The sequence below is a fragment of the Manacus vitellinus genome, unplaced genomic scaffold (assembly GCF_001715985.3).
Source record: "Manacus vitellinus isolate BGI_N305 unplaced genomic scaffold, ASM171598v3 scaffold_66_pilon, whole genome shotgun sequence".
In the NCBI taxonomy this organism is placed as follows: Eukaryota; Metazoa; Chordata; class Aves; order Passeriformes; family Pipridae; genus Manacus; species Manacus vitellinus.
Genome location: NW_021940729.1, coordinates 2254122 through 2278019, shown reverse-complemented (window position 1 = coordinate 2278019; position 23898 = coordinate 2254122). Strand labels below are relative to the sequence as shown.

Below are 23898 nucleotides of genomic sequence, written 5' to 3'. Positions count from 1 at the left end.
GAAAATCCTTTAATTAATACTTTCTGAAATATTTGATCCAAGCAAAATATATGTTGCAATACAATACCTAGGGGAAAACCAGTTCCAAAAGCTCCCTTGTCCATGTCCCCATTCCTCCTGTTTTGATTTTATGCTCTTGGGATACATATAAAGAGGAAATAAAGAAGTTAATCTTTGCTAGATCAAAATGCCCCACATTTATTCATTAAGCATATAAACTGCCAACAGAATACATGATGAATATTGCTTTCTTCCAGAGCAAAGGGTTAACTTACATCGTGCTGATTAGTGAACCCATGGAGGGAGTGCTGATATGGAGGTGCACAGATTGTTAAGTGGAGCAGCCTCTTTTATCCACATCTCCCTTCTCTCCCCCACCCCCCCGCTGAAGGCATTTGCAGTGGCTCTGGGATCATCTCCGCGGTGTCTTCTGTGCCCCAGAACAGTCCCAGCAAATTTAAGCCCAGAGGTGAGCAGGCAAAGATCAGGAAAGGTGAGCCCAGCCTCTCTGGGAGCCCAGCACCTGGGAGGTGGTGGGAGACAGGGAGTGAAAACGTGGGTGAGACAGAGGTCAAAGGATTAAGGGGACAAAAGGCCGGCTCTGGTGGAAATGCCACTGGGCCAGGGCTGACCAGCCGTCTGCAACAACAGCTTGGGCTGCCAGCCTGCACTGAGCACAGCCTCAGCTACAGTGCTGCACACCAAGCTGTGTTGTGAACATAAGGCACATTTGGGATGGGCAAGGGTGGGAAGCACGCCCTGCTCTGCCAGCAGAGCCTTTCCCTTGCTTTGCCAGATGCCGGGGCAGAGTGCACAGTGGTGAGGGGGGGAGGGAGCCCCAAAGCTCAGCTGTCATTCAGCCTCCCTTTGATCCCTTTCTTGTTATCTTCTTTGGGATGAGAAGCACCCACATCTTTGGCTGGAGGGAGAGGCAGGTGCACCAAGGGTTGGTAGGTGGGAAGGTATATCCTCTGCCCTACACTTCCACAGAGAGCAAGGCTGGAGTCGTGTGAGGGATGGGGGACAAACCAACACCCGAGTACAAGCAGCAGGTGAGAGCCTGCCCTATGTACCCATCTCATACAGGAGGTTGGTCCTGGCACAGGTCCACAAGGGCTGTGCTGGCAGCACGTCCCACCAGAGCTGTGGTAGATGGGCTGGTTCCTGTGATATCCCACGTGGATGACCCCACCGATGCTGGCACACGAGTCTTGCATCACCAACCCACCTGCAGGCTCCACTGCTTGCCCTGAGCATGCCTGGGAGTCAGGCTGAGGACTTCAGATGGGTGGCAATGTGCAGGCACCCTTGCAAACGTGCCCTGCAGTCAGGCTTATGAGTGATTGTTACTTTTAGGCACATAAAAAAAAGAGCATTTGGAAGCTGATCTCAGAAACCTTCATCTTCTGAAGCTCCTGGCTTTGAGGCTGGCAGAGAGCACCTTGGTGATGATGTGTCTATTCTAGAAGCACTTTCCATGACAAAAACTAGAGCCCACACATCCAACAGTGTTCCAGGTGAGACTTTACACTGTGATCTTCTGCCCCTGGATGTATGGTGGTCTATCCCTGGGATGATGTGTGATCACCGTATGGAAGAGAGTTTTTGGGTAGGATTAGAGCTCCTTAGACAAATAGGTTTTGCCAGACAACTGGATTTTCGACTTCCTGATGGCTATTTTTGCTGCAGAAACAGAAAGTTTTTTTCTCCTTTGAAATTTTATATAATTTTCATTTTCTTTCTCCTTGCTAATGATTATGGCACAGTTTTTCTGGCGTGTGATTGCTCCACCCCACCTCAGAGATAGCCTTGCTCCAGCCAGGATTGGGAAATCCCTAATCATGGCAGGATGTGAGCACCAGCTGTCTTGCTCTTGCATGAACATATATCAGCAGGCAGTGCAAAATGCTGCCAATTCAGAATTGCTCCTAAATTAGACGTCCATGCTGTGCAAGTGGAAATGACAGTTCAAGGGACAAACCAATATAGTCATCTTGGTATAAGGCTAATAAGAAGTAAAGCACTTCTAGAGCTGCACTTTCAGGGTGAAAAAGCACTGTTTCAAGGTGCTTTGTTTTTCTATAGTAATTAAGAAATCATTATTCTTTTGCCCTCATGATTATAGACGATGTCTTTGGGAGACTGGCAGTCTCTTCTTGCTTCCCTCCCTCCACCCCATTTTAAAAACATTCATTGTTGCAGGAATATGTCTCTCAGGGCTGTTGGCCCAACTCCACTGCTGGTGTGTAAGGCTGATTGTCTTCAGAGGAGTCACACCAAAAATGCATTTGGCCTTTTGTGCTTGGAGTATAATTGGTGGAACTGGCTAAAATCCGGGTTTGTGAGCCTGCCATTACATCAAGGTCAACGTAATTTTCAACATGATTAGTGATTTGGGGTCCTCCAATTTAGGAGTGCAACTCAAGGTTCCTTAAACTGATCTTTCCTCCCAAACTTCAGGAATCTATCTGGGGTCTCAAGCAGGGCCCACCCAATCACCATTAGTCAATTCACCCATATTGTTGTTTATTAGTAACTGGGTTAGGTGACCTATAAAATTAGTCACTCTGAAAAGTCTTATGTATATTTTATACGGCAGCCATCAATATATTCACTTTCCTGTTGGTTTCAACCTGCATTTGAAGAGGTCTTGACCTCCCTTATTACATTTCTGAATGCTAAATTCCCATCACATTAGTGTGGATTACACCCGGAGCATCAAGATGTGATATATTCCCTAAGCATGATCAGCATAGTTATAATTAAGCAGTTTGGATCAGATCCTTATCTGGTGGAAATTGGTGTAGCTTCTCTGAAGGCAAGAGGGAAATGGACCCTATTTTGTAATGGCTGTAGCTCTGCAGATGAGTTCCTAATGATTTTATCTATGGCTATTAAAGATCCTCTTTGGTGATTATTTGTACAGCTGCATCTTTAGGACTTCGTGACCTCACATAATCTCACAAGAGACCTTTTTGCCAGAGCAGCAGTGTGAAATGCTCTTAAAATGATTGAAAAATATATTGATTAAAACCGCGTGAAGGTTTTTCCTTGTCAGGAGCCTTACAAACACTCATCCATCCGCAATGTCCATGATGGCAGCACATGGACATCTCCCATTCCCTGGTCACAACCCCCTGCCAGCCCAGACCCTACACTTGCTGCTTCTGGCCTTCAGCAGCAGCAGTCAGAGGGTGGAAGCGAACGCCCACGTAGAAGACCTGGTATCTATGTTTCCACATCACGAAGCACGTCAGGAGGCACACCAGGGCTGCCACCAGGTTGAGGGCCATCTGCAGGAGCAGGTACAGGTTGAGCATGCTGGTAAGGCTGCCACAGTCAACTGCATCCTGGTAGGTGAAGGTCCTACCCAGGGGATCCACAGTGTCCAGTTTGCACTGGCAGGACTCGAGGACGGTGTCGCAGGTAAATTTTGTCATCTGCAGATAGTGGTGTGTGGCAAAAGCCACCGCCAAAACACAGGCAACCAGCCCCAGGGCACTCAGGAGAAAATACATCAGCTGAAAGAAAGGGAAAAACAAGAAGATGAAAGCGCTTTTTCCAGCTGCACAGAGGCTGAGGGATGCACAAGGAATGCATGCACGTGTACTTTGCAGGGAATGCATGCATCCAATGGACTATCTGGAAATTGGATGCTTCAAGACAGCTTATGATGCCAAGTTCAGCAGGTCAACTCAAGAACTAGTAATTATGCCTTGTATATTTTATATGAGTATTGCCTCACAATTTTGAGACCAAGAAATTGGTGTCTCTATACAGCCAGAAGCTGGAGAGAGAGAGGGAACAACTTCCTCTACCGTTGTACCTGCATTGACGAGACTCATAGTCATTAGCTGAGATAAATTAGTGCAGTTGCCTTGAAGCAGAGCTGAGCAGACTGAGGCTTGGGCTGACACCTTATCCCAGGCTGTGCTGAGCAGTAGGTGTTTCTGAAACTTTGCTCATGTGTTATTCCCGTCTCTAGGTTTGCATGCCCAAACAAATCTGATTTATACTTGCAAATCAGGCAAGCAAGGTGGCTAATCTCCCGCTCGTGGCCCGGTGAAGGTAGCCAGCCTGCTTGCTTCCCAGGCCCTGCTGTGGAACAGGAATGCCAATCTCCACAGGAAAGTGTGTGCTGTGCCCAACCTCCTTCCAAAAGTTGCCCCATAAACGTGGAGAAATCTTTCACAGGCGTGAAGGAGCAGTGAGCACCTTTCATTTCCTGTTGCTTCAGCGTGAGGAGGACAAGGGTCTGCTCGTGACCTCCACTGCATCTTACAACTGTGGCAGCTTGAAAATAGGGTGGCTTTTACCAAGAGTAGCTCTGCAGAGTCCACCCCCACAAACACACGGAAATTGGCAGCAACTCAGAGCCTTTGACACTCTGGGATGCACCTGAGAGTTTTGGATACCAGCACATATGGACTTCCCTTGCTTTTGATAGCTGGAACTGGCAGTTGCTGCACTGCATGCAAAGTATGTGTGAACGTATATTAAAATCATATTCTGTGTTGAGCCAAAATAGCGTTTTTGGTTCTGTTCAGCACTGTAAAAACATTTATTTTTCTTGGTGTCTTATCTGTCAGACACATGGCATGGTTGGGAATCTGTTATTTTAAACGGCAGCTTCTCTCTCTCTCTCTTAACCTCAATACCGCAAGCAAAATATCAATATAAAAGCATTTTTTATGACCTTGAAGCTCCAAGTATGTATGTCTTGATAAAATTCACACTCCTGGTGTATTTGTCTTATATCTACAGTGTGAATCAATCTTCTATTCAGTTGTCAGCTTGAAAAAAAAATAGTATTTGGGCTTATTGCAGGTCCTGAAGCACTATATACATTTTTCTCCTCATATCACTGAATTCTTACAGAAAGTTCTTAGTTTCCAAGACTTGGCTACTATTCAATCTAATGACTTCCCCTGCAGCCTTAAACCAAGGGCAGCTTCAAAATGAGGGTGGCTCTTATTAAATGCAATTACTTTACCCCTGCAGCTTTCAAGGCAAAGGTCCATGGGAAAGGTGAAGCCAGAAAATGAGGCCACCTCCTCATGTAAAGCTCACAGAAGATGGAGTGGTACTGACTGATGGAACCCCCTCCAAACAAAGATGTGGCAATTCATAAGCTGATGGCATTATTTTAAAAGATGGTGCAAATGTGTTTGCTGGGGAAAACAGAAAATGGGCAAACATGTCGGTTGTTCTGTGATGTAGAAGTCCTAGTGGGCTGGCTGGAAGTGCCTGGATTCGTCCCAGCAGAAGACAGAATCAGGCCTCCCTAATAAATGAGATACTAAGCCAAGACTACACGATTGTGCCTGATTGTCCCTTGGCAGGTATTTCATTTAGCTGCCAGCTTCTATCCAAAGTCAAGACACAACAGTATGGAATCCACAGCCTAAGCCATGTTCCAGGTAGAGTCAGCGAGAGTCTACCTGTTGTTTTCCAAAAGGAAGGAAATCTCAGCATCCAAATGCACAGGCAGCTCTTACAGTAATCCTCAGAGGCAAACAGAGATGCGTGGGGGACACAGGGCAATTTCCAAATAGCTTATTATTCTCACAAGATGTTTGCAGAGGAATCTCTCTGTGAGCTGCTGAAAATGAACACATTTCCAAATATCAAAGGTGAAGCAAATGCAAACAGTGCCTGTGAGGGAGCACAAGACAGTGAGTGCTGAGATCCCATCAGCAGATTAATCACATGCCAGACCTGGAGGCAACTTCAACATCACAAATACTACTGCGTGGTGGGCTCTGCCCAGGAACCAGAACTTGCCACTGGAAAACTGGTTTTCAGAGCCTCAGAGAAACAGGCACTGTGATTGCTGCTTAAATAGAAGGAGAAAAGGGAAGCAGGCACAGACAGTGTATGATGAGGTCAGAGCATGGCAGCTCATCCTTCTTCAGGTTCCTCATATGAGGAAGAGACATTTTAGCAACATTTACTGGCAGTAGTTTTGCTCCATGGCTAAAAGAAACAACTAATATAAGATGGCTCGAGTTCCTTATGGAAAAGGCTTCTCACAGTTATCAGAGGTGGAAGGAGGAGGTTTGCAGATGTGGATCAGGGGACTCCTTTTGAAGGTGGTAGTGGTGGCTCAGGCACAAGGCTGTGCAGGGAACAGGAACCGTGGTGTGTCACGACATGGGCTGTGGGGCTCGGTGGGCAGGAGCAGAGGGTGTCACGCTACTGTGGCAGATGCTGTGATGAGGACCACAGGCAGATATTAGCACACAGCCCAGGAAGTCCACAGGATGTGTCCAGATTTTCCTCTGTGAGCCTGCTGTCCCCCCTGCAGGGCAAATCTACCCTCCCTTTGGCGGGGGGTCTCCCCTCCTCACGAGGTGCCGCGGGTACCCACAGGAGACTCAGGAAGGGACTTCTGCTGAAAGCAGTTCTCAGACCTCCTTCTTTTAACAGGATCCAGGTCTCATGCAAGTGTGAAATGAAAGAAGCAGCTGTCAAGAGAGAGGAAGGCACAGAGGACTGCACAGGTCTCCTCCTGTGTTCCACCCCAAGGGAGTCACTTGCAAGGTGACCATTGGGTCACCTTGAGGGTTGACTAAAATCCCCAGGCCAGTATGTGTGTGATCCTCTTCCCAAGTGATCCTTGGGATTTCGGGATGCTTATTGCACTCCAGGGAAACCCAGCCAAGATTTCCTTGCAGGATGGTGCTTGGCAGCTGTATGCAGCTTTGGTGGGAACCAGCCACCAGTGTGAGGACCTGGGCTGGCAAACAAGTCCCTAGAAAGACAGTCAGAGCAGATAGGGCTGAACTTGGTGCTGGATGAAGCATCAGGCCCCCAAGGAGAAATAGCTAATGTTGTTTTTTAAGTTCAGAGACAGCTTTTAACTCACATTCGAAGATTTGAGAAGTGATACTGGAGATGTAGATGAGTCCTATGTGATCAAAATCCTGGAGCGGACCTTTAGCTCCTACCTTGTTAAAATACCTAAAATGCCCTGAAGCCAGAAGCCATTTGTCCTGAGAGGCACTGTGGGATAACAGCTCCCAGAGGAGACATGGGACAGGAGAGGTGAACAGTCTGACAATGAAGGAGTTCTGTGGCATGCTGCATTAGGAGATGCTGGGAAGGGAGATTCTGGGGTGGAGGGTGCTATGGGGGGCTATTGACTGACCCAAAAGTCTTTCAAGAGGGATTTTAGCTCTAATTCTGCCAGGTCATGAGGAGTGGCCCACTTTTACATCACCTGGGGAGCAATTTAAAAACGTTTATTTTCTTACGGGGGGAGCGATGGCTCACACTCCTCCCTGTCAGGGTGGGCGGTGTTGCTAAGGGTGGCAGAGACACCCAGGCTGCCCAGCCTGACACGCCGTTCCCGAAACGAGGGATGACTCCCTTCCTGCCTGGATGCCAAGTTCAATTTAATGCCGCAGGGCAAGCAATAAAAAGCCTGGTGTGGCAGNAGCGTGAGGAGGACAAGGGTCTGCTCGTGACCTCCACTGCATCTTACAACTGTGGCAGCTTGAAAATAGGGTGGCTTTTACCAAGAGTAGCTCTGCAGAGTCCACCCCCACAAACACACGGAAATTGGCAGCAACTCAGAGCCTTTGACACTCTGGGATGCACCTGAGAGTTTTGGATACCAGCACATATGGACTTCCCTTGCTTTTGATAGCTGGAACTGGCAGTTGCTGCACTGCATGCAAAGTATGTGTGAACGTATATTAAAATCATATTCTGTGTTGAGCCAAAATAGCGTTTTTGGTTCTGTTCAGCACTGTAAAAACATTTATTTTTCTTGGCGTCTTATCTGTCAGACACATGGCATGGTTGGGAATCTGTTATTTTAAACGGCAGCTTCTCTCTCTCTCTCTTAACCTCAATACCGCAAGCAAAATATCAATATAAAAGCATTTTTTATGACCTTGAAGCTCCAAGTATGTATGTCTTGATAAAATTCACACTCCTGGTGTATTTGTCTTATATCTACAGTGTGAATCAATCTTCTATTCAGTTGTCAGCTTGAAAAAAAAATAGTATTTGGGCTTATTGCAGGTCCTGAAGCACTATATACATTTTTCTCCTCATATCACTGAATTCTTACAGAAAGTTCTTAGTTTCCAAGACTTGGCTACTATTCAATCTAATGACTTCCCCTGCAGCCTTAAACCAAGGGCAGCTTCAAAATGAGGGTGGCTCTTATTAAATGCAATTACTTTACCCCTGCAGCTTTCAAGGCAAAGGTCCATGGGAAAGGTGAAGCCAGAAAATGAGGCCACCTCCTCATGTAAAGCTCACAGAAGATGGAGTGGTACTGACTGATGGAACCCCCTCCAAACAAAGATGTGGCAATTCATAAGCTGATGGCATTATTTTAAAAGATGGTGCAAATGTGTTTGCTGGGGAAAACAGAAAATGGGCAAACATGTCGGTTGTTCTGTGATGTAGAAGTCCTAGTGGGCTGGCTGGAAGTGCCTGGATTCGTCCCAGCAGAAGACAGAATCAGGCCTCCCTAATAAATGAGATACTAAGCCAAGACTACACGATTGTGCCTGATTGTCCCTTGGCAGGTATTTCATTTAGCTGCCAGCTTCTATCCAAAGTCAAGACACAACAGTATGGAATCCACAGCCTAAGCCATGTTCCAGGTAGAGTCAGCGAGAGTCTACCTGTTGTTTTCCAAAAGGAAGGAAATCTCAGCATCCAAATGCACAGGCAGCTCTTACAGTAATCCTCAGAGGCAAACAGAGATGCGTGGGGGACACAGGGCAATTTCCAAATAGCTTATTATTCTCACAAGATGTTTGCAGAGGAATCTCTCTGTGAGCTGCTGAAAATGAACACATTTCCAAATATCAAAGGTGAAGCAAATGCAAACAGTGCCTGTGAGGGAGCACAAGACAGTGAGTGCTGAGATCCCATCAGCAGATTAATCACATGCCAGACCTGGAGGCAACTTCAACATCACAAATACTACTGCGTGGTGGGCTCTGCCCAGGAACCAGAACTTGCCACTGGAAAACTGGTTTTCAGAGCCTCAGAGAAACAGGCACTGTGATTGCTGCTTAAATAGAAGGAGAAAAGGGAAGCAGGCACAGACAGTGTATGATGAGGTCAGAGCATGGCAGCTCATCCTTCTTCAGGTTCCTCATATGAGGAAGAGACATTTTAGCAACATTTACTGGCAGTAGTTTTGCTCCATGGCTAAAAGAAACAACTAATATAAGATGGCTCGAGTTCCTTATGGAAAAGGCTTCTCACAGTTATCAGAGGTGGAAGGAGGAGGTTTGCAGATGTGGATCAGGGGACTCCTTTTGAAGGTGGTAGTGGTGGCTCAGGCACAAGGCTGTGCAGGGAACAGGAACCGTGGTGTGTCACGACATGGGCTGTGGGGCTCGGTGGGCAGGAGCAGAGGGTGTCACGCTACTGTGGCAGATGCTGTGATGAGGACCACAGGCAGATATTAGCACACAGCCCAGGAAGTCCACAGGATGTGTCCAGATTTTCCTCTGTGAGCCTGCTGTCCCCCCTGCAGGGCAAATCTACCCTCCCTTTGGCGGGGGGTCTCCCCTCCTCACGAGGTGCCGCGGGTACCCACAGGAGACTCAGGAAGGGACTTCTGCTGAAAGCAGTTCTCAGACCTCTTTCTTTTAACAGGATCCAGGTCTCATGCAAGTGTGAAATGAAAGAAGCAGCTGTCAAGAGAGAGGAAGGCACAGAGGACTGCACAGGTCTCCTCCTGTGTTCCACCCCAAGGGAGTCACTTGCAAGGTGACCATTGGGTCACCTTGAGGGTTGACTAAAATCCCCAGGCCAGTATGTGTGTGATCCTCTTCCCAAGTGATCCTTGGGATTTCGGGATGCTTATTGCACTCCAGGGAAACCCAGCCAAGATTTCCTTGCAGGATGGTGCTTGGCAGCTGTATGCAGCTTTGGTGGGAACCAGCCACCAGTGTGAGGACCTGGGCTGGCAAACAAGTCCCTAGAAAGACAGTCAGAGCAGATAGGGCTGAACTTGGTGCTGGATGAAGCATCAGGCCCCCCAAGGAGAAATAGCTAATGTTGTTTTTTAAGTTCAGAGACAGCTTTTAACTCACATTCGAAGATTTGAGAAGTGATACTGGAGATGTAGATGAGTCCTATGTGATCAAAATCCTGGAGCGGACCTTTAGCTCCTACCTTGTTAAAATACCTAAAATGCCCTGAAGCCAGAAGCCATTTGTCCTGAGAGGCACTGTGGGATAACAGCTCCCAGAGGAGACATGGGACAGGAGAGGTGAACAGTCTGACAATGAAGGAGTTCTGTGGCATGCTGCATTAGGAGATGCTGGGAAGGGAGATTCTGGGGTGGAGGGTGCTATGGGGGGCTATTGACTGACCCAAAAGTCTTTCAAGAGGGATTTTAGCTCTAATTCTGCCAGGTCATGAGGAGTGGCCCACTTTTACATCACCTGGGGAGCAATTTAAAAACGTTTATTTTCTTACGGGGGGAGCGATGGCTCACACTCCTCCCTGTCAGGGTGGGCGGTGTTGCTAAGGGTGGCAGAGACACCCAGGCTGCCCAGCCTGACACGCCGTTCCCGAAACGAGGGATGACTCCCTTCCTGCCTGGATGCCAAGTTCAATTTAATGCCGCAGGGCAAGCAATAAAAAGCCTGGTGTGGCAGCTCCCGCCCAGCCCAGCAGCTCCCTGGGCAGCCGTAACACTCAGCTTGGGGGTGTAAAGGTGACGGGCGAGAATGCAAAGGCAGTCAAAGGGCAGAAACAATTGTTCTTCTTCTCCCTTTCTTTATGTAAGTATGGGAGAAGCTTGAGAGAGTCACAAAAGACACACCGGTGTCTAATTTGTAAGGGAGGATGGGTGCCAGGATTGGAAAAGCTGCTCCTTGCATTTTGTTTCCTTCTGCCTTTCTCGGCTAACAATGACTGTTATTTTGTGCTGCTTGTGTCGGTATTTTTCTCGGTTATTATGTGTCTGCAAAATATTAAGAGCCTTGAAAATTACTTTAATAAGGAAAAATAGTCCAGAAAAAATGGTGTTAAAAACAAGCATTCTCAGCCTTGCTCTTCTAGTCGCTTACCAGCGTCAGCAAAGCAGTTTTGGAAGCAAAGGTGGGGTGTGGTGCATAGTTTCTGCACCTCTCTTGCAATGTTCAGATGGGAATTTGCTTTGTGGGAGAATGCATGTCCCCATGCTTTCCTAGTACTCTCCCATTAAAAATTAAAACTTGATTTAAGTAGATGCATATTATGCCACACTACTTCTTACTCTGCTCACTATCTCTACTTAATCTACTTAAATTCTCAATCTTTCACTGAACACTTCCCAGATTAATCCAATTCTGTGAATCTGAATTTCCTTGAAATTCCTAAAAATGGCAAATAACATAGTATCTTGTTCTGATTTGAAATGTTTGTTATTAGAGTTTCCCCTTTATAGGCTACAGTTTCTTCCTTGGCTGCCTGGAAAGTAACAGAAAACCATTCTTGCATTTCAGGTGCATTCTCACTTCGTTTCCTGTGGTCTTAAAAATATCCCCTGCACCAACTGTTCTGATTATATTTAATGACATAAGAAACAAAAAAAGTGTTCAGAAAAAGTCAAGGTACCTTTACTGTGAACTGCACACATGTCTTCTCATCGGGTTGGTACGAAATACAAAGCATAAGAAATCCCACTAGGGACACCAGACAGACCTACAAGGGAAAAGATATAAAATGTGTCAAGGTTAAAAAAAAACCAAAAAACCTACAAAACACAAAAATACTTTTTTTTTCCCCCAAGCCAAAACACCTTTCTGTGTAGCAGGGCCATAACTCAAGAAGCGGCATGGAAGCAAAGTCATCAAAGACACAGCCCAGCAATAGCCTCTAGGATGTTTGTGGAGTTTTTGTCCGTACAACTAACTATCAAAAAAGAGCAAAAGGCTTATGAAAGCTTGCAAGCCCAAAGAGCACCACCCTATGTACCTCTGGGTGCTGACAGGGTTTTTATGTCACCAGTGCAAGTTGTAAATCACTAACCAAAGCTGCTGCTGGATATGAGGCAGCAGAGTTTATAGCAGAGGTTTTCACCCTCTCCTAGAGCGGACACCTTACTTACAAGACATCTATCTCCCCTGCAATCTGAAACTGTGTTTTAGCCCTTGGCAGTAATTGCTGAAGGTTAACAGTAATGGAAAAGTATTTATGCACTTTATTATTAATTTAGCTGTCTTTGTTATTAATTCTGGATTTATTTGCAGAAGCAGATGCTCACAGGTAGGCATTTTCCAGCCAGGTAAGGAGGGAAGATCCTGCTCTGAGGAGCTACTCCAATAAATATAATTTGCTTAAAAATGGGGGGACACATGATACCCCTACTGTTCTGAGCACTCCAGTCAAGTGACCTGAGGTTGTGTCAGGGAAGCCTTCGGTTGGATATTAGAAAGAGATTCTTTCCCCAGGGGGTGGTTGGGCACTGACCAGGCTCCCCAGGGCAGTGGGCACAGCACCAAGGCTGACAGAGCTCCAGGAGGGTTTGGATGACGCTCTCAGGCCATGGTGTGACTCTTGGGGATGGGCCTGTGCAGGGCAAAGGGTTGGACTCAATTGTTTGGGGCCCTCAGCAGATTCTGTGATTCTGTTATATTAGGAGCATCTTGGTTATAAATGCTATTAAATTCTCAGTGACTACAACAAGATTCTATATTTTTCTATCTCCTTCATTTTACTCTGGGAGTTTGGAAGACTTACTAATTTGAGACTTTCTGCTTTCCTCCCAGAGCAATGGGATTTGCCCTCTCGGGCCAGACCCATGTGGGGCTACGCCATGGACTGCAGGCCTCTGTCCCAGCCCCATCCCCACCTGCTCATTGCATGTGCTGTGCACTTCCAGATTTCCAGCGCCATAGGGGACTGCTTGACCTGCAGTGAAAAATGCACAGCTGTGCTTTTAGACAGCAACAGCTAAACACATCCCTTTCACGATCTGATGTACAAAATACCAAACTTTTGGTGCCTGGATTGCTGCTGTAAGCCCAAAACAGCAACCCTGCAAAGGAAGAGTAATTCTCAACACAGAGAGAGCTGTTCCCTCAAGAACCTGTGTGATTAATAACACTTTTCCCCAAAAAGTTTTATTTCATGTCATTTCAGTAGGATATGAATAGGAAGTATTGCCCGAGAACATTTCTAAAGAAAGCATCAGTATTATTTACTCCTTTCCATGTCATGTGTATTTATATTCTGGTCCTGTGACTTACACACTGCCTCCAATTTATTTGTTTCTTTCTTTTTATTGTTGACAGCCGTGGCTGACAGGGTTGTCAGGGGAAAAAACAACCTTTCTTGTCAAAGGTCCCTCAGTGCTGGTTTGTTTTTTTTTTTGCCCTGTAGTGGTTCTATCTGACTCCACCATGTTTTATTTCTCAGGATTAATTGCCTATGTCCTTGGTCCTTTGCACTGTATATTAATCTTTTAATTCAATTAACATGCCCATAAAACTTAAATCTTAAGGAGATCCTATCTCTAGTAATATCCAAATGATAAACTCCCCCAGTGGCAGTAGTGGCTGAAGGAAAGAACCTGCAGCAAGAACTAAAATAAATAATGCTTAAATACACTCACTTAACATCACATCCCCCAAATGCACGAGAAATCAAAGGGGCTTCTCACATCAAAGCTGGGCCTAAGCATTTTCAGGACCTGGTGCTGAAGGATCTTGTTATGAGCAATAAATCAAATTTGCTTTGCTTCAGCCACACTAGTGGGCATTTACACTTGTATGGACTGAGGGCCAGATTTGCCTCCAGGTTACTCCCGTGAGACATCATGGGACTGTTCCCACTCCCTCGCTCCCGTTCCCGTTAAACCACAGACAGCCGACAGAGCTGCACTTATATCCGAGGGCACAGTCAGATACCAATGGTGGAATTTTCTCTCTCCCATCAAATGCCTCGTACAACTTTTGCAAAAGCCCTGCCAGCTTCCAGTGCGGCAGGATCAGACCTCCCTGTTCAGAGAGCTTCCCATACAAAAGGCCATCATTTAAAAGGATTTCTATTCCTGCATGTGCTTTCTAAAGTTCCTCTGGGATTTAAATAACATACTCGGGGATACTTGAAGAGGCACATTTGTAGAGAGGTATTTATAAAAGATTACACTGGGTCAGGATTCTGGCAAGTGTTGGCCAGGATATTTCAGAAGGCTTAAGTATTTCTTTTATAACAATATAGCAATATTTTTTTTAAACCATAGATGTGTATTTTTTATAAGTGGTGGTAAAAAATAACGTTGCTGAGAATTATGACTCACATATGTTTTACATTTCAGTTCTTTAAAGGCAAATTCACTCCTTGGAGGAAACCAAAGTATGGAACATTTATATAGGAAACAGCTTTATGCTTCTATTTTATATGTTATTAATAGATCAGTTTTGAATTATACCTGTGAAGTGCAACAGAATAACTATAAAAATCCTCCTGGTAAATATTTTTTAGGACCTGCTAAGTGACTAAAACAGCTTCAGGCACGTTATGGATGCTGTTGATGCTGATTGCTAAGTAGCATAAGGTAATCCTGCATCCTAGTCCTTCAATAGCCACTGCAATATCCCAGTGTGGAGCAAACTTTTCCTATGCCTTATTGACTAAGCACACAACACGAAACGCAATTGAACTTGTTTTAGCACGTGTTTGCCACCAATCGATGTGCATTTGTTACACAGATGAAATGGATTCTGTGAGACCTGCAGGATGGGCAGTTAATTAGATCAGCTTCGGCAAACCCTTATCTAGAAATCTGGAAATCTGCATTTCTATGCTGAGCGAATTTCGACTCAGGTTTATTTCAAGATCCTGTTTCAAAATTTCCATATGGGCTAACACACCCTTTGCTGAATTGGTAGTGACAGGAAAGGTTATCCAAGGAAAGAATTTAATTTTAGGGAAGTGCTGTCTAGAAAAAGACCCAAATGTGATACAGAAGTATTTAGGAAAGGTAAGGATTTAATTTTGCTTAAGGCATACCCTGTGAAATCCCCCAGGTCACAACTCAGGGAAAACAGCTATTTACTAGTGTTGGCTGAAAAATTGAAAAGTTTATGCTGTACAAAATTTTTAATACTATTTCTTTTTTTGTGGGAAGCAGTAGATATTCCTTCCATTGGGCAGGAATACCTCAGGGCTCAAAAGTGACTTAAGAATGATTTTTAGCCCACAATCAAAACAGAGTTAGAAATTTTCCAGGTTGATCCCTCTCCAAAGAGGGCAAGAGCCTGTTGTCATGAGAACTGAATCGAGTTCTTATAGATTTCATCAGGAACGGGACCAGATTTAGGAGTGAGACCCAGTGGATTTACCTGGGAGGATCTCTGCTCACTCACATCTGGTCCTGCAAGGACTGAGCACAAGGTGTATGAGCAGCACCAGGACCCCACGTGGCAGTGATGAAGATGGTTGTGTATGGTGTGTAATTGGGGGAAATAGGAACATGTAGGGCACAAATTTCCGCTGTGGTTTGCATTCATTATCTTTGCACAGCAACGTATTAACGTGGTTTGCTTTTATTCTGAGAGATTTCAAAACCACAGATTGCTCTAATCTGTCTCCATCTCTCCCTTATACACTTGTGAAACTAGTTTTCCTTTTGTTATTGCTGCAGATTTAGCGCAAATGTAGAATAAATGGTTTTCTGTAGCAAAGTACCTCCTACCCCGAGCACCTTGAAAACCTTCGCACGTGAGGCTGGTAAAGCCAGAGAGGTGGACACATCCACCAAGAAATGAAGGAAGGAGGCAAAAGCCTGCTTCAAAGGAGCATCTTGGGTCTAAGCCACATCACAAGACAGATGCTGCAAACACTCAAAAAGACACAGTATAGCTCATCTGCTCTTTATATGGGGGCTTGTTAGCAAGAACTCCTGGAGCAACCTTTAGGGACAGAAAGCAGACCTGCTGGAGGACAATGCAAATATACACAGTGCAAAGCCACACAGCATCGCTGAGACCCACAGGGGGACTCCTCTTGTTTAATAAGAATGTAAACTCAAACTTCAGGGGAAAACTGCTGTAAGTAGAATCAGGAAAAAGTTTCCATTATGGACAAGCTCACTTCAAGACACTGTGGATTTTTCTGTTTGTAGGGACAAGGGTAAAGAATGATCTCTTGAAGGTGTCTCTGAAGTCTCTGGCTCACCCTCAGAAATGATACTTGGCTTGAAGGCTCACCCACTTTATCAGATATGGTAAAGCTTAGCTCCCATCTACACCCTGGGAGAAGCCACGTTATCCACCCAATCTAACACTCCCACTGGACACAGCTTTGATGCAAGAAAAAACATGTCACTGTTGGCTTTGTAATTATAAACCTGGGTCACCTCTGGTGTCAGGCATCTGTACAGGCCATTGCAGACAGCAGCACTGGAGTTCAGTCACTTTATGAGGTTTGAGGAAGCTGTGAGGAAACTGAGATGTCAGTGGTGCTGCAGGCAGCTTTCACCGACAGCTTTGATCAGCCTCAGGTCAGCCTGGGTCTCACTACCACATGTAAAAGAAGCCAGTCTGCCACACTGAGGTATTGTGTCTTAATGGGTTTTTTCCCCTTATAGACTTCTTGTTAAATTTAAAGACAGTCTAGTTGCATATAAATTACTTCTAGAAAAAATAGCTGTAATAATAAGGAAAAACATGTATATTGTGGTTGCAGGCAAAGGCCATCATCATCTAGGAAATCATTCTCTTAACAGCCATAAAACCCACAATAACTGTCCATCCCTGCCCCACCTACAGAATAAAATAACGATGTCTTTACCACAGGTCCCTTCAAGCCATGCAATAACACACCAAGGCAGATGTACAACTTTCTTTTAAATCCTGTAAAGTCATCAAAACCCTGCAAGAACATTCATAATCAAATGGAATCTTATTTTCCCATTATTATCTTTGCTGTTTGAGTCAGTTGCTCAGCAGTGAGAATGGTTCATCACCTGTGCTAAGGCAAGATTGAATTCCCACAGCAAAGGCTACAATGGATTACACAGCCAGGAGCTGCAGCTCCAGTCCATTACTGCTGCTGGATCAGAAATGCAGTCCTGGGTGAACAAACGCTCGAGGGGACAAAAACATAAAATACAATCAGGCGTTCCCAGAGCTAGCAGTGATGCTCAGCCTGAGAAGTGCAGCATGGCTGAGAGTGCTGCCGTGGCTGGGAAGCGATGGAAAGCCACCATCTCCATAGTCATGAGGCTACTCAGGCTGAGGAAAACTGTTTGGTTCCCCCCCTCCAAATTTTACCTAGGCTTTTAGCACATTTTGCTCATTGCTAGATTATGTAATCCAGCCAGGAATTCTGATTTTCACCCTCTTTCCCCTTGAGTCTGCAGCCAGACCAGGGGTCAAACCACAGAGGTGCCCAGGATTAGGCAAGTCCTTGGCCAGGTATCACACAGACCTCAGGTATGCAGTTACCTTCTCAAACCATTCTTTCAGAACATTAAAACACTTTTTTCTCCCATCAAAGTTTTCCACTCTATGCCTGGTCGAAGTAAAAGTATGGATTTGAGTTAACCAATGCATAATTCCTTTTAGAAGATGGTGAGATTTAAAGGCAGAGGGCTCTGAAGAATACAGCTCTGGTGTTACACATATATATAGCTCTAAACAAGCACTGGGAACCTCACCATTGCATATTTTGGGCAGCATACCTCGTTGGATACCATCCAGAGTTTCATATGCTTTGGAGAAGATTCAATTAAATACCTAAACTTACAGGCTCTTCCCTCAAACCTTTTGATGTTTGCCCATGGCTAATTGAAGCTAGCCTATATAAAAAAAATGGATACCTGAATGACTGTAATTTCCTGCTATGATGGTACCAGGTTTTAAGTGTCACTTTTTATTAAAAATTGGTTTCCCTAATAACAAGCAAAAGTTAAAAATCCAGCGAGGCTGTGTAGGAAGTAAAGCCTCACTGAAAGCCACCTCCAGAATTGTCAAAAGCAATAACAAAAAAAACTCAGCAAGGGGCCAGGGTTAACAAGAAAGTGTCTCTCTCCTTTCAGGCTTTAAAAGAGAACACATTTCAGGGTGGCTTAAACAGTCAGTCATCCCCCATATCAGTATGGAAAGGGATCAGTTGCCTCTTGCTCTAGCTGGGGATGCTTCCCAATTATTGACAGGTACAGCAAATCCTTTCTGCCCCAGAGGAGGACAGGTCTACCCGACCCGAGCTAATCATCAGGACACATTTACCCCAATTCCTAACTTAGATCACTTTATAGCACAGTATTATCCTTTTTTTCCCTCAGGTGCCTGTATACAATGCTTCATCCTTTCAGCATCTGTCTCACAATCACATTCTCAAGGCTTCACACTTAGATACATCATTGTACCCACATTCAGGATGAAAATCCCAACTCCTGGTTTCTCCCTGTTACCATCCTCTACCATTTCAAAGTTCAAATACCTTGCACCATTCCCTGATCCAGCCATGTAATGCTCTTTCTCTCTCTCTTTCCTTATCTCCTGCAAACTGTCTCTCACAACTGGATTTTCCAGCCATCATGGGATCTTCATCTCACCTATCCTTGTCTGTGAGTTTCTCAAAGCAAAGAATTTGCTTCCTTTGCTGAAGGTTTTGCCTTAAGTCTTTTTAAAGGTTTTTCAAAAGAAATTATAATAACTTACAGAGACATAAACATTTCTGACTCCGGGTAAATGAAGATTGATTAAATTGCTTTTTCAGTTAAAATCTGCCTGCCTTTTGCACCACAAAGCAAAGCACCACATCAGCCTTACTCCACTAAGACAGGGAAGCCAATGCTTGAATGCTGATCTCAAAAGGCAACAAGCCACGTCCACCCCTGGAGTAAAGTTTAGGGCCCTTCTGGCCTGAGGAAACACTTGGGGAGATGGAGAAGGGCCAGAGCAGGGAGAAGTATCAACCTCCTGGGCTGGGGGCTCAGCCCATGGCAGACCTTTTGAGATGCTTTTTGCAACAAAATCAGTGACAGCTTGAGCCACAGTTGCTACCTTGAGCTACTCAAGGAACAAGTTTTTTTATATGTTTTTAAAAGTCCCAATTTTATGAACATCTCTCTCTCTATATATATATATATATTTAAAATAATTTTCTGACAGAAAGAATAAACACCCTGGATAATCATCTCTGATGAGCACTTCTGTAACTTTCTTAACTGCCTGAGTCTGCAAAACAGGGCTGGAAGGGATCTTGCCTGTGAAAACTCTGATATTCTCCACTTTTGATCACAGTGGAAATAATCTAAGAGCAGATTTTTAAAGGAGAAATACATCTTTTCTTCTTCTGGGTGTCAAAAGGCCACAAGCTAATGAAAAAGAATGAGAAAGATACCATTAATATCTACTGTTTCTGCAACACTTTCCATCCCAGCATCTCAAAGCAAGGGGTGACGGATGGCCACTATTAACCCCACTTTGCAGGGGAAATAACAAAGTCTCAGCAAGGTTAAGTAACTTGCCCAAAGCTACCCAGCAAGTCAGTGGTAAGACACAGGGGGAAAAAAATAAAGCCCTGCACTCATGGGTGGAGTTGTGAAGAGTTTGTCCAAGCTCCCGCAATACAGCAAGAAGGAAGAGACTGCCAGGGTGGTCCAGCTTGCAGTTTGGGGTCAGGACAGTCTCATGGAGGAGCCAGGCAACTGCTTCAGACCTTGGCATCTTCATTGTAAATGGCTACAGGCAGGTGAAACAAATGCCACCCTCACTGTTTTTAGTTGCATTTATTTGCCTGTCCCTAGCAATGGGGCAGAGGTGTTTTACAGGGAACAGGCTGTTGAAGCAGAAGTGGTAAATCATGTAGGCTCTGTGGTTTTTCTGTCCATAAACCTTTCCTCTGGTTTCTGGCTAATGCCCCACAGATTTTGGACTAAGCTAGTGGGTCTTAACTGGGTTTCAAGGTGAAATGCCTCTGATGCAATGCAAGCTGCACCCTTTCCTTCTGCAGGAGTTCTGAGGTGCACCTTGGAACCATCTTGGACTCCCTGTCAGCAGATCCCTGGCCACATTTACTGGTGAATCCAATCCCTGTCCTGTGCTATCCTCACAAATTGAGACAGTCAGATTTGGAACCCATTTAATTCATTCTACCTTGCCTGGTTTTCCTCAGCAGCATTTTACTCCGGCTGCTTCGCTAAATAAAGTTCCTTTTCATTCATGGTAATGCACTAAAGCACTTGATTTTCAGCAAGGAATGGTGTCACCATTTTGCCACTAATAAAGAAGAAAAAAAAACAGCTTTCAATCAATCAGGGTCTATTTAACACATTAGCAATTTTCCTTCATTTTTCTGTCATCCTGCATTAACAGACGCGGGGTCAAATCCCACCCTGGTGTAATTCCAAAGGAGTAACACTAGGAATGAGCTTCACCCATTATCTCTAATGTTGCTAAAAAGGTCTCAATAATAGATTTTTTAAGTTCTTGATTCTGAATACTAATCAAGTCCTTTAAAAAGAGCACTTGAGTGGGATGCTACTAAAACAAATATGCTCTGGTATTTTACACCACATCATTCTGCTCTGCTGCTCATTTCTGGGTGAATATGCGAGCTTTGGGAAGTCACTTTCTGCCACGAGGTTTGATCTCAAGCAGCACATGGATCATCTATCCCTACCTATATTCCCTCCATGCAGCCCAAGAGACAGCCCATAGGACATCCAGCCACACGTAGGTCCCCAGCCAAGGGTCCTCCTTCTGAGACCAGTTTCCACCAGTTCTCCAGAGGCTGGTCCTCCTCACACACCCCATCACAGCTCACCAGCAGCACCCTGTGACCCACACAGCCAGAAACTCCAGCTCAGCAGCTCCGGGCCATCTCCATCCAATGTCCCAGTGGGCACTGAGTACCACCAAGACATCACAGCACAGGAACAAAGTAAATGCATGACCATGTCCTGCCTTTTGCCCCTCAGAGATGTGCTTTGCTCTGCTGCAGAGATGTGTCGGCCACAGCCAGCGCTTCACACGGGATCTCTTGGTGGGGCTGCACCACCACCTCATCCTCTCCTTTCTAGCACCAAGTTTCCCTTTTACTCCCCTCTTTCCCTTCTGCTTCGGGCTGAGGGTACAGGAGAGCAGTGTGGTTGCCCAGGAGCCTGTCTGGCCACATGCCCCCCAGCAGTCAGTCCCTGTCATCACCCTGAGGGTAAACAGGGGGGCACCAAGAGCCATTTTGAGCCAGGGAGGGATCAAACCACGCTTGAATGTGCTGGTGACTCACCATCACACCAGAGTCCCCAAGGTGAGAGTCACCATGTGACTCAAAGCATAGGTGCAGCCACCCTTCCCCACGGGGCCCTGCCTGGGCACCCTGGAACACAAATCAAACAAAGCCCTGACCCCCACAGCCAGCACAGTCCCAGGAGATGAGTTCTCCCAGGGGTTATCCTGGTTGGCTGGTGAGTGCAAAACATCACCACCACAACTGAGAGCTGAGTTTTGCTTTGAGTTAGGGATTATCTCAGGAACGCACACGGCAAGTTCTGCCTAATTTTCAGGGGCAACTCCGAAAGCAACGGAGCTTTGCCTTGTGTGGGCATCTAAATATCACTACTGCTGGCAGCTGCTGCTGAGACAGAGAGGGGTTAGAGCTCTGTTTTCAGAAAGCAGTGACTTTGGTGGGTTTCCAGGCCTCCCTGAGGGAGATCAGGCATATGTGGATGTCTCAGATTGATGCTGCTTGGGGCACTGATGACATTCACATGGGCCAGGGGCCACTTCCATGGCTTTTCTTGTATTCCTGGCTGTACACTAGTTCAGCCCAGCTCACTCTTTCCCCACCTTTTCCACTTGAAAAAGCTATTTCAAACCTGGGATACTACTAGTGTTGCCTGGAATAATCTGACCTCCAGAATCCCCAAAATGAACAAGAGGAACAAGCATGTCACATGTAGCTATTTTACCATCTGCATTCCCCCCAGTTTGTAACTGTGAAAACCCCAGGAGGATCTTGGGGGACAGGCTCTTGCCCCACAAAACATCACTAAGCTCTTAGATGCCTCTTCAATCAGAAGAGAAATATGAAGAATGAGATGAGCAAGAGGAGCTCTTTCTTAGGCAGCTCAGGCCCTGCTCCTTCCACCCTCTGAAGGGCCACCCAGCAGGATTAATACAGCAAACCCCAATCAGTTCATGTGATCAGGTAGTCTCCAGCTAGCAAGGAATTATATTCCCAGGAGATGCTCCCATAGCTGTTTAGCACTTTGAGGAATTTTAAGTACCTAAACATGAATTTATTTGCTGGGAATTTTTACAGTCTAACAACACCCAGAACTGTGCTAACACATCAGGATATACTTTCAGGATATATTTTCCTGACCAGGGAAAAAACCTGCATGCTAAATTACACCCACAGCACATCCCAGGCTCATCACTACCACAACCCTGTCTCTCCACGGACAAAACCCACGTGTCCCCGAGCATGCCCAGCCAGTAGGGTCACACCACATGTGGCCCCACACCCCCCTCTCCCCACCTGGGTGCAGTCCGTCCCACCCAGGGGGGAGAAGTCAGGAGCAGAGGGCAGGGAGGGGGTTAAATCCCGGCGGTTCTCCAGCACAGCACAGCGAGGAAGCTCAAGAGACTGCCGTTCCTCTCCTCGCCCTAGCTGAAAGTTGCGAGTTACAAAGTTATGCTCTCACTCCCAAAACCTGATGGTTATGGTTTGGTGGGGAAAGAGGGAAGGCAGCGTAAGTAATCAACATTTTTTTTTCAGCATCACCAGGCAGGAGTTCATCGCAAAGCACAAGCTAATATACACATCTAGTCAAACAGCAACCCTGTATTTTGTTTCAGGTCTGTTGAGTATTGCAGGGAAGAATACGAAAGATTGTGTTATTCTGCAGGAGCAGTTTCCTCGGGAAAGTACACCCAGACATTTAATCCCAGGAATATTTATAGTTAGCATAACTCAAATGGTGTTGTGCATGCAGTTGGTTAGTCTAAAGTGGAGCGTCATGCAGCTTGCATTAATGCTGGCAAAGGCACTTTATGGAGAAACAGACTTTATGCTTACAATTATCCCAGCCCAATATGGAGTGTCTCTGACTAGCAGAGAAGAGCTGATGCCTGCCATAAGGAAGCCCAGCACTGTTACAGAGGTGCCTAGTGCCAACTGCAACAAAGCAAACAGCAGCGGGAAACGGCAGCCACAACAAGTGTGGGATTCCTCCTCCTGGCCAGCTTTGGGATCCCCCTTGGCTTTCTTCTGCTTCTTCTTCTTCATCGCCGGCTCCTGCGTCTTGCTCGAGTCGGTGCTTTTCTCCCCTTCGGCTGCCTTCCCTGTCTGGTTACTCGGGGACGTGCCGTGCTGGGCTTTCTTCTCCTGCTTTCCCATGCCGAGGATCTTTAGGATCTCACGTGCGTGTGTGTGTGTTCGCGAGCGCGCCGATGGGGGGGTGATTTTTTTTTTTTTTTGCCCCCCAAAGCTCCGCTTTGTGCTGGCTGAGTTGTTCCTGGTATTTGAATCAAGGAGGCTGAACAAATATGGAAAACATTTGGAGCAGATTGTCATAGCTTCGAAATGCCACATATAGCCCAGAGAAGAGGGGGATTTGAGGGGGGTAGCGCACTGCCAACGTGCAGGCGCCGGGCTGGCTGTGCACACAGGGATAAGGATGAGAAGTGCCACGGCTACACAGGTGTGAGCGCTTGTGTGTGTGTGTGTGTGTGTGTGTGTGTGTGTGTGTGTGTGTGTGTGTGTGGAGGAGCTGGCCAGGCAAACAGCAGGCAGAAATTCCGCAGTGCCAGCTGATGAATAGGAGGGAAATCTGTCTCGCCAGGGAGCCGGGAGCAATCCAGTGCCCGTGCAGGGAGAAGGCAGGTAGGAGCTCATCACGCCATGGCTCCCCTAGGGATTGCTGGCAGGCAGAGCGTAACGGGGAGAGCCCACGCAGCACCGTGCACG

At 46.0% G+C, this 23898-nt stretch overlaps 1 protein-coding gene across 1 annotated transcript; it reads right to left on the bottom strand.

Annotated features, from left to right (window-relative positions):
- Positions 1 to 578: 578 nt before the first annotated feature.
- Positions 579 to 23466, bottom strand: SSPN (sarcospan). The gene is made up of 3 exons (XM_008930937.3): positions 23008 to 23466; positions 11587 to 11673; positions 579 to 3521 (listed from the first exon to the last, which is right to left on the bottom strand). Exons 1-3 carry the CDS (start codon positions 23326 to 23328, stop codon positions 3153 to 3155), a joined length of 777 nt encoding a protein of 258 aa, XP_008929185.2. The 5' UTR covers positions 23329 to 23466; the 3' UTR covers positions 579 to 3152.
- Positions 23467 to 23898: the final 432 nt, after the last annotated feature.